The sequence below is a fragment of the Lipotes vexillifer genome, unplaced genomic scaffold (genome assembly GCF_000442215.2).
Source record: "Lipotes vexillifer unplaced genomic scaffold, Lipotes_vexillifer_v1.1 scaffold1691, whole genome shotgun sequence".
Taxonomy (NCBI): Eukaryota; Metazoa; Chordata; class Mammalia; order Artiodactyla; family Lipotidae; genus Lipotes; species Lipotes vexillifer.
The window spans coordinates 1660056-1669329 of NW_006789046.1; the positions used below are offsets into that span (position 1 = coordinate 1660056).

Sequence of the window (9274 nt, forward strand, 5' to 3'; positions counted from 1 at the left end):
GTCCGGGCCCCGCGGGTGTTCAGTGCAGCCGAGCGGGTTGAGCCGAATTCTGTCTCCCGGGTCCTCCGTGGCCTCCCACACGCCCCGAGCCCCGTCGGAGATTTGGGGACACCATGCAGGTGGCCCATCCAGGAGTCCGAGGCCGCGGCCCGGCCCACCCTCCTCTCCCCACCCCATCCCTTCCGTTCTCGGCTGGGGTCAGGGACGGGCCGGTAGAGGTTGGTGCGAAGGCCGCGGCGGCGCCGGGGGGTGGGGGAAGTCTCCCCCACTACGCACCCCTACGACCCCAGCCGAGCAGCGGGCCCGGGCCGCAGACAATTAAAGCGGGATTCCTCCCCCGCTGACGTCGGCAGCGCGAGGCCCCTCCCGCGGTGGCATAAAAGGCGCGGGCTCCGCAGCGCAGGCGGCAGTGGGGGCCGGACAGCGCGGCGGTGCGGAGTGCGCGGCGGAACAGTGAGCAGCGCGGCGCCCAGAGCGCTGGCCGCCCGCGGAGCTCCAGCCGAGCCGAGCCCGGCCCAGAGCGCCGGGTCCCAGCGCCCGCAGCCATGCTGGCCGGCCGCGCCGCGCGCACCTGTGTGCTGCTCGCCCTCTGCCTCCTGGGCAGCGGGGCCCAGGATTTTGGGCCGACGCGCTTCATCTGCACCTCGGTGCCGGTGGACGCCGACATGTGCGCCGCGTCCGTGGCCGCCGGCGGCGCCGAGGAGCTCCGGAGCAACGTGCTGCAGCTCCGCGAGACCGTGCTGCAGCAGAAGGAGACCATCCTGAGCCAGAAGGAGACCATCCGCGAGCTAACCACCAAGCTGGGCCGCTGCGAGAGCCAGAGCACGCTGGACGCGAGCGCCGGCGAGGCGCGGACGGGCGGCGGCCGCAAGCAGCCCGGCTCGGGCAAGAACACCATGGGCGACCTGTCTCGGACGCCGGCCGCCGAGACGCTCAGCCAACTCGGGCAAACTTTGCAGTCGCTCAAAACCCGCCTGGAGAACCTCGAGGTCCGCGCGCGCCGCTGTTTCCCCTCTGGCTCGCGCGCCCCTCTGCCCTCCCCCACCTCCATTCCCGACCCGGCCCGACACCCCCAACCCCGGCCTCGGCCGGGTGCCGATGCCTGGCTGGGCCCTCCCCAAGCGTGCGGGGCCCCGCGGACGGCCACTCGCCCGAGCTCCCCGCCAGACTGCCCCCGCAGTCGCCCTGAGGGGACCGCGCCACCGGCCTCCCGGCATGGCCCCTGCTCCACGCGTAACGATATGGTTTCCCCCCCCCCCTCCCGCCCTTGCACCCTCGCAGCAGTACAGCCGGCTCAATTCCTCCAGCCAGACCAACAGCCTCAAGGATCTGCTGCAGAGCAAGATAGATGACCTGGAGAGGCAGGTGCTGTCTCGGGTGAACACTCTGGAGGAGGGCAAGGGGGGCCCCAGAAATGACACCGAGGAAAGAGTCAAGATCGAGAGTGCCCTGACTTCCCTGCACCAGCGGATCAGCGAGCTCGAGAAAGGTAATGGTCATGGGGGGCTGGGGGGTCATGCATCCTGTCTCAGCTCCCTGGACCAGTGGGACCCTGCCTCTGGTCCTGGCTTCCTGCATAGCTCAGGCTGGGAGTGTAAAAGCCCTCAGCTCCTCCACCCCTCCAGCCCCATCCCTGCCCCAGGTTCTCCAGTTGGTGTTCCTGGCAGGACTGGGGTGCCCTGGGCTTGGGACATCTCAGGAAGCAGAGTGAGGAAGGGATTGCCTGGGGTTCCCTCCCCCCTCCCCCGCCACACTCACACACTCACAGGATTTTTCCAAGTCTGATTTGTTTAATCTTCAGCAACTTTGCACTATAGCTTTGGCTGGCTCAGGTCCTCCCTGGCTAGGAAAACCTGGCTCTAGCCAGTCCCCATCCACAGCAGAGAGCAGGGCATGGGCTGGGGCTGGGTCCTCATGGTCCATGGCACATTTGGGCCCCGAGCAGGTTTCCTCCCAGCTCCTTGGTGCCCCTGGTATCCTCTGGGGATTTCCGGGTCCTTCCCTCCACCCTGAGCACACCCCTGAGGTTTTCTCTTCTGAGTGACCCAAGCCCAGGCATCTTGCGTGCAGCCCCGCGGTTTCCAAGTCACCAACTCCAGCCAGCCCCAATCTCACCCGAGGCCCACGGATGAGCTCGGGAGGCTCAGCCTTGAAGTCGCAGAAATCAAACAAGGTTGTAAAAGTGTGTGGGGGGGGTGAGACTCGGGGCTCGAAGCAGGGCCACGTGACCCTTCTCAGACTGCAAAGTGTGCTGGATGGATTTAAACAGTGCCATCTTAAGGCACGTTATGTAACTGAAAAACAGATCGGGGAAGGGAGGAGTGGGGGAGAAAGGGGAGACTGGGGAAATGAAGAACACCCCCTGGAGAGACCAGGGACCAGATGTGCTCCAAGGGCAGGGGGCTGCCAGCCTGAAATGGAAGGGGAACACTGAGGGCCAGCCCTGCTCTGTTCCCTGACACCTGGCTTAGAGGAAGGGCGTGGGGTTGCTGGCCCAGCAGGATGCCTTCTAGAAATAATTCTTGGCCTGGAGGGCCGGTTTAGTGCTGGGCTCCCTGGCAGCACCCAGTGTACACCCTGGAGCTGGTGGGTGTGTGTTCCTGGCTCTGGGCCTGGTGCCCATGCCCACTGCTGGATTGGAATGTTTTGCCTGGAATCAGTCACACCATGCCCAGGGCCACAGCCACAGTGTGTGTGTAGGTTGGGAGAGGGCAGAAAAGCATTCCCTGGAGACATTGCCAGCAGGCGGGGAGCTGGTGGCCACGTATAAAGGGAGGGTATGGGACCAGGAGCCTGATTTTTCAGGAAACGCACAGGAAGCTCGCCCTGAGAATGACTGGCATCATCCTCAGAGCAGTCACCTTAGGGGAACCTGGCTTTAGGGCCACTTCCCGGCTCCCTGCTGTCCTGCCCTCTCTGCAGGGGCCCAGACAGAGTTGCTAGAAGAGCCTCGGGGGGTACAACTCTCCCTCCTGTGGGACGGATGGGATTCTGGAAACAGCCTGAGTCCTCGGGGCAAATCGGCTGGGTCAGATGAGTGACCAGGGGCTGCAGTGTGTCCTGGCCTCACGGGAAGTGTGATGGGCACCGGGGGGCCTGCACCGTCAGCAGTCAGCATCCTGGAATCAGTTTGGGCTCCTGGAGGGGCTGCTCAGACGGGAGCTAATAGCCTCTTTACTGGCAAGGAGGAGACCTCCTTGCTCTGTGGTGACACCTTCGGGCGTTGCTTTACAGGGTGTGCACTGAACCACTCCCTACCCATGCCCACTGCCCAGCCCAGGTGCAGATAGATGCTCAGAGCCCAGCGTGTGCGGGCGGCTCCCCACACCCGCATCCCAGCCTCTCCACAGGGGTCACCGTGTGGGAGCCACCTTATGGGAGCCAGACCGGAGCAGAGACCTTGGGTCAGCTCTTTTGTCCTGGCCCTGTGCCCTGGGGCAAAGTACTTGACCTCTCCGAGCCTCCTTTTCAGCATCTACAGGACAGAGAGGAGTCTGCTTGGTCTGCATCACCAAGCCTGGTTGGGGGCAGGGGCACTGGCAAGCCTGCTTTAGTCAGGGACAGGCACTTCGTCAAGGTGCAGGTATCTGGACTGTGTCCCGTCCTCCCCAGGTCAGAAGGACACGCGCCCTGGAGACAAGTTCCAGCTCACATTCCCCCTGCGGACCAACTACATGTATGCCAAGGTGAAGAAGAGCCTGCCGGAGATGTACGCCTTCACGGTGTGCATGTGGCTCAAGTCCAGCGCAGCGCCAGGGCTGGGCACGCCCTTCTCCTATGCCGTGCCCGGCCAGGCCAATGAGCTGGTCCTCATTGAGTGGGGCAACAACCCCATGGAGATCCTCATCAACGACAAGGTAGAGTCCCCACCCCTCTGGACTTGCAGAGCAGCAGAGCGAGGCCCCCAGGGCCCCAGTCTGTGCCAGCTGCTGGGACAGGTCTCGGTAGCATGAGATACACAGCCTCAGATGCTACTGTGGCCCCAAGAGGAGAGCCTGCCAGGCAGGGCTGAGGGAAGTGCAGGGTGAGGCCTGGGAGAAGTGGGTAGGGGTGCCCTTGCCGTGCTCCATGAACAGGCCTCCCAGACAGAGGCCTCCTGGCTGGCGGTGGAGGAGGATAATCCAGGGGGACAATCCATCTGACAGACTCCTCCTCCCCCAGCTGGCCTTGGAGCTGACTTTGCTCCCCCATATTTGGGAGGCCATAGATGCTGGGGGGGTGGTAAAGATGCTCCTAGAGAGTCCAAATCAATCCTGCTTAGCCCCCTACCCCTGGGAGGAGGCCAGATCTGGGTGAGTCCTTGGGAGAGGGCAAACTTTCCCTCCAGGGAACCCGTCTCCATCTTGGCCCTCCGTTAGCTGTGGGAATAGCTGCCAACTCCCAAACTCCCTCATCTCTATGCCAGCTTTGGTAGTAAACGTCTAAAACCTAGGCTGGGAATTAGATTCCAAGCCCTCGCTCTTGATGCCTTGCCTAGAAAGGGCTGTGCCTTTCTGGGGCCCCATTTCCCCCAAGTTAAAAGGGTGTGAGGGTTCTTTCGTTGGCTGAGGCAGCCTCCCTGCCTGAAATGTTAAGAGCGTGAGTGAAATTCCAGGTGAGAGGCTGGTCTGAGCATTAAAAGGCATGGTGCCATCTCCCCTGGCATCTTTCAGAGTCTCTGCAAAAAGGCTGGGCGGGTTGTAGACCCAGAGATCTGGCAATTAGAGATGGAGTGTTGGAAGAGAGGAGAGGCTCAGAAAGCAGCAGTGAACTCAGCCCCCGGGTGGCCCTCCTCCATCAGAGGGCCTGTTTCATAGACTAGCCAAGAGGGAGGAGATTGCATGCATATGCAGATCGATCTTAGGAGCCCGCTTGACAAATCTTGCCACTTCCTTTGTGATTTTGTGCTCCATCAATGGATGGGCCTGGCAGTCCAGAGGGGCAGGTGCTGCAAGAACTCAGTAACAGCTCTTGATATTTATTGTAAATGCCTATGAATATCGGTTGAACTACTAACTAGTGATGATAATTGATTCTGATTGTACCCCTGTTCCCGTAATGTTCTGTATGTTGTTCTCCTTCCCAGGTGGCTAAGCTGCCCTTTGTAATCAATGATGGCAAGTGGCACCACATCTGCATCACCTGGACCACCCGGGACGGGGTCTGGGAAGCCTACCAGGATGGCACCCAGGGAGGCAACGGCGAGAACTTGGCGCCCTATCACCCCATCAAGCCACAGGGCGTGCTGGTGCTGGGCCAGGAGCAGGTACAGGCCATGGGGGCAGGGAAAGCGGGGGCAGCTGCAGGGGGAGGAGCCCCAGAACCAGAGACCAGGCAGGAGAAAGGAGAATGAGGGTGTTGGGAGAGAGGACAGAGAGGCAGCAGGGAGCAAAGTGGCAGGGAGCTGGAGAGGCAAGTGGTTTCCCCTAGAAGTAGCTGAGGGAAGCAAGTGATACAGCAGTTTGAGCAAAGCCCCTGCTCTGAGTGGGCACTTTCAGGAAAGGCAAGCAGGAGTGGGCTCTGGTCTCAAGGCTCTCCACAACTTTCTCAACAACTGCAGCAATGCTCTTTGGCACAGGAAGACCAAATGTGCATTTAGTGATGCATAATTTATTTCCTGGAAGTGGTTTGTCTCCCATTGGGCACCCAGGAGGGAAAGGCAGGCAGGAGAGCCCCAGAGCTGCCATTCTCATTGGGCAGCTATTGCTGTTAAAGAGCGACATCTGAGTTTCTTGACTAGAGGCAGGGAGTGTAGGGGAGGCCCCCCAGGCACTGCTCCCACAGTTGTCCATGGACCTGGCTGACACCCTCCCTCACTGGGCAGCTCTCAGGTGCCCCCAGGAGAAGCTCTGCATCCAGGGCAGAGGAGGCCAGCATCACTCCTTTTCCTGAGCTCCCCACAGGGGAGGGACTGATGGATAGCTGAAGACCAGACACAGGGAGACAAATGGACCAGAGGTAGACGTGAGAGCCTTTCCCCCTAGGGATGCCCTCCTGATAGGCCCCCACTGCTATGACCCCCTCCACCCTCATCCTCTGCTTTTCTCTGAAGGACACTCTGGGTGGCGGGTTTGATGCCACCCAAGCGTTCGTGGGCGAGCTGGCCCATTTCAACATCTGGGACCGCAAGCTGACCCCGGGGGAGGTGTACAACCTGGCCACCTGCAGCACCAAGGCCCTTTCCGGCAACGTCATTGCCTGGGCTGAGTCCCACATCGAGATCTACGGCGGAGCCACCAAGTGGACATTCGAAGCCTGTCGCCAGATCAACTGAGGCCCAGGGCCGGGCTGAGCCTCCTGGTCCCCAGGTCCCCAGCCCCCTCCCGCTTCCCCCCTGCTTGTGTGGTGATGATCCGTCGTCTCTTCTTCTCTCCCTTTCCCCCAGGAATGACTCAAGGCCATCGCCCTCGCACATGCGCACACGCACACAGCCTGGTTTCGTCCTCGTGCACGTGAAGCAGGCCCGGCTCCCATCTGTCCCCGAGGTGTCCCCACTTCTCTCTAGGAGCCCGCACTGTTTCTCAGGCATGCCCTGTTCACCAGTAAAGCTGGCAGCTGCAACATTTTGAAAAATGCACACGTAGGTGAGAGGACCTGTGTGTGAGAGTGTGTGTGTGTGTGTGTGTGTGTGTGTGTGTGTGTTTGTGTGTCTACAAGGGTCTGTCTCTCTGGGGAGGCCTTCTCTTTTAAAATGAGGTATTTCATTTCTTCTTTCTCTGTGGCTTTGGGAAATCTCACGGCTGGTCTACCATCTGCATTGCCAGCTTTGGTGTCCGCCGTGGGCCTTGGGGCTGGCGCACCTTCTTCTGCAACGCATTTGTCTTTGTTTGTAAACGTTTTTCAGAGCGACATATCTCTATATTGATAAAATAAATACCTTTTAGCAGTCTGTTAAAGGCCGGGGGCCTCTCCATGGAGAATTTGTATTTTGTCATAGAAGGAATTCTCTCTGAAGGGTTGAAGGCAGACAGTGTCCTGTGATGGCACCACATGCTGGGCGGGGGGCAGAGGAGGTGGGACCAGCCTCAGGATCCGGGCAGTCCCTCCCCCAACCCCCAGTGCCTGGCCAGCATCCTGCTGTTGGCATCTGAGGGCAGCCCTGGGCCTGGGAGGCCAGCCTGCATACCCAGCTCGGCCAGCTCTGGCCCAGGATACCGTCTGTGGCCCTCAGCCTTCCCACGTCCTCAGACTCCCCTTCAGCTGCCAGTTAGTGTCCCCAAGAGAGGAACATCTCATCCACAGCCCAGGAAGCCAGGACCCCTGGTCTCCTCCCCTTGGCCTCTGGCAGTGGGAGACCAGAGGCTTTGGTGGGTCAGCTTGAGAGCAGACCTTTTAGACCTGGAAACCCGCACTCTGATTACGACCCAGCCACACAGGGCCACTGGAGCTTGAACCCAGCCAGTCGACGGGCCAGGTCCGTGGTAACTCTGACAGCCATATTCTTCACCCGGGCCGAGGCGAGCCCTCCAAGGGGGCAGGGCCTCTGGAGACCTCTCCTGGGGAGCCACGCATGGCTAGGCCGGGGCCTGAAATCCACTCCCCCATCTTACAGAGCACAAGTCCTGATGTAGCCCCCAACCTGTCACCAGCTGGTGACACTGAGACCCAGCCAGTGTCCAGAAGCTTTGACATTTCTTTCCCTGTATGAAAAACTAACATGTGCGCCTCCTTCTAGTCCTTCCAAGGCGGGGAGAAAAGAGTGAGTGTGTGTGTGTGTGTGTGTGTGTGTGTGTGTGTGTGTGTGTCTTGAATGAGAGCGAGCAGAAGAGCACTCAGACGGATCACGCCCAGGGGAGGGTGAGCTCCCTGTTTTGTTGTACCATCTGGGGGTCGCACACCCTGAGGGCGACCTGGACTCTGTCACCAGGAGTCTAATTAGCAAAAGGCTGGCAAGTCTTTCTAGAAATTTTACTGCACTGCTTGGCTCATCTACAGCTGCAGACATTTCTTCAGGAGGAGCAGGTGTTTCTGTCTTCTGTTCCTTCCAGGGCACCTGTCTCCTCAAACGCAGGTCCGTGTTATGTCGGAAACCTAGTGCATCTGTGTGTCTGTGTTGGTGTCTCTGTGTTGGTGTCCGCGTGGGTGTCTGCACGGTACCCAGTCGCCATTCTGCAATGCATCACTCTAGTGCTGAGGGTGAGGTCCAGGCGCCAGGCTGCGTGTTGTGGTTCAACGGTGGCTTTTTCTGAGACTGCTGTGCTTTGTCAGAGCCCATTGGGCCATAGCATCTGTGGATCTGAAGGGATCTTCTCTGTTTGCATGTTCCTTGGGGTGGCATGTCCCTGGCTTCCTCAGTCTGGTGTGTGTTCCCCTGCCTGCATGAACTTCTCTGGTTCTTTGTTGTGTGCCCAGTGCCACCCATTGTTCTGTGACCATCCATGTAGCCACTAAAAATGGCTGGGTAAGCAAGCCAAGGGTGTCGGAGGAGGTCAAGGGAGAGATGGATTCCCTCTCCCCCTCCCCACTCCCCAAACACACCAAGAAGTATTTTTAACGTGTAGGTTGAGAACAAGCCTAACAATGCTTGTGGTTGGGAGAGAGTGAGAGCTTAGTATCCCCCTCTAGACCAGATCGGCCCCACCCCTCACTTCAGCCATCTCAGAGCTGTAGGCAAGGCCCAGAGTGTGCTAGGTGCTCTCCCATCAGCACCTCCCACCAGCCCCTGCCGATCTATGGATCTACCAGACCCCGGACCACCTCCTGTCCCGGTGGGCACAGTGGGAGCTGTCCTTTCAGGACCACAAGCCATCCTCTGCCCTAAGTAGAGAGGGGCAGAGCACACCCCAGATGCTTACGCCTGTGTCCCTTCAGCCTCCCGACCTGTTCACCCTCCTCGCCCCTCCCCTGACACACCTGCGGTGCCAGGGATGGAAGCTGATGTTTAACTCCCTCCGCCCTCCCCAGCTGGAGCCTGTGCCAAGCCCCGGACTCCCTTACTGTGGTAACACTTGGCACTTCGCCAGCCCGGAGGAAGGCCGATTGCACAGCCACAAATCTAATCCACATAGTTTCCAACTACCCCTTAATCTGACTGATGTTCCCTCTTGCACTGAATAATACATGCCTATCTCAGGTAAGCCATTTTATAAAATAAGAAGATAAAAAAGCACTGTCGAGACAGTGTTTTCTTTCGCCGAGCTGGTGTCCCACAGCTCCCTGGGTGTCCGAGGTGGGAGAGCTGCTGACAGAGGCTCTCCGGGCCCTCGGGGGATTAGAGCCCACTTGAATCGTAAGCCTTTCTTGCTTTTGATAACAGTATTATTTCTCTTACTCTAGACGAAAAAGTTTATTACCA

General features: G+C 59.5%; 1 protein-coding gene across 1 annotated transcript; it reads left to right on the forward strand.

Annotated features, from left to right (window-relative positions):
• The first annotated feature begins 417 nt into the window (after positions 1–417).
• NPTX1 (neuronal pentraxin 1) lies at positions 418–6874 on the forward strand. Its single transcript, XM_007462340.1, has 5 exons — positions 418–989; positions 1282–1489; positions 3613–3857; positions 5066–5245; positions 6032–6874. The coding sequence occupies exons 1-5, from the start codon at positions 546–548 to the stop codon at positions 6251–6253; spliced, it is 1299 nt and encodes a 432-aa protein (XP_007462402.1). The 5' UTR covers positions 418–545; the 3' UTR covers positions 6254–6874.
• Positions 6875–9274: the final 2400 nt, after the last annotated feature.

What these genes read in the sequence shown, in the direction of transcription:
- NPTX1 (XM_007462340.1), top strand. Translation starts at nt 546, where the DNA reads ATGCTGGCCGGCCGCGCCGCGCGCACCTGTGTGCTGCTCGCCCTCTGC. An exon ending in GATCAGCGAGCTCGAGAAAG is followed by an intron (nt 1,490 to 3,612) that starts GTAATGGTCATG and finishes CGTCCTCCCCAG; the next exon opens with GTCAGAAGGACACGCGCCCT. An exon ending in AGATCCTCATCAACGACAAG is followed by an intron (nt 3,858 to 5,065) that starts GTAGAGTCCCCA and finishes TCTCCTTCCCAG; the next exon opens with GTGGCTAAGCTGCCCTTTGT.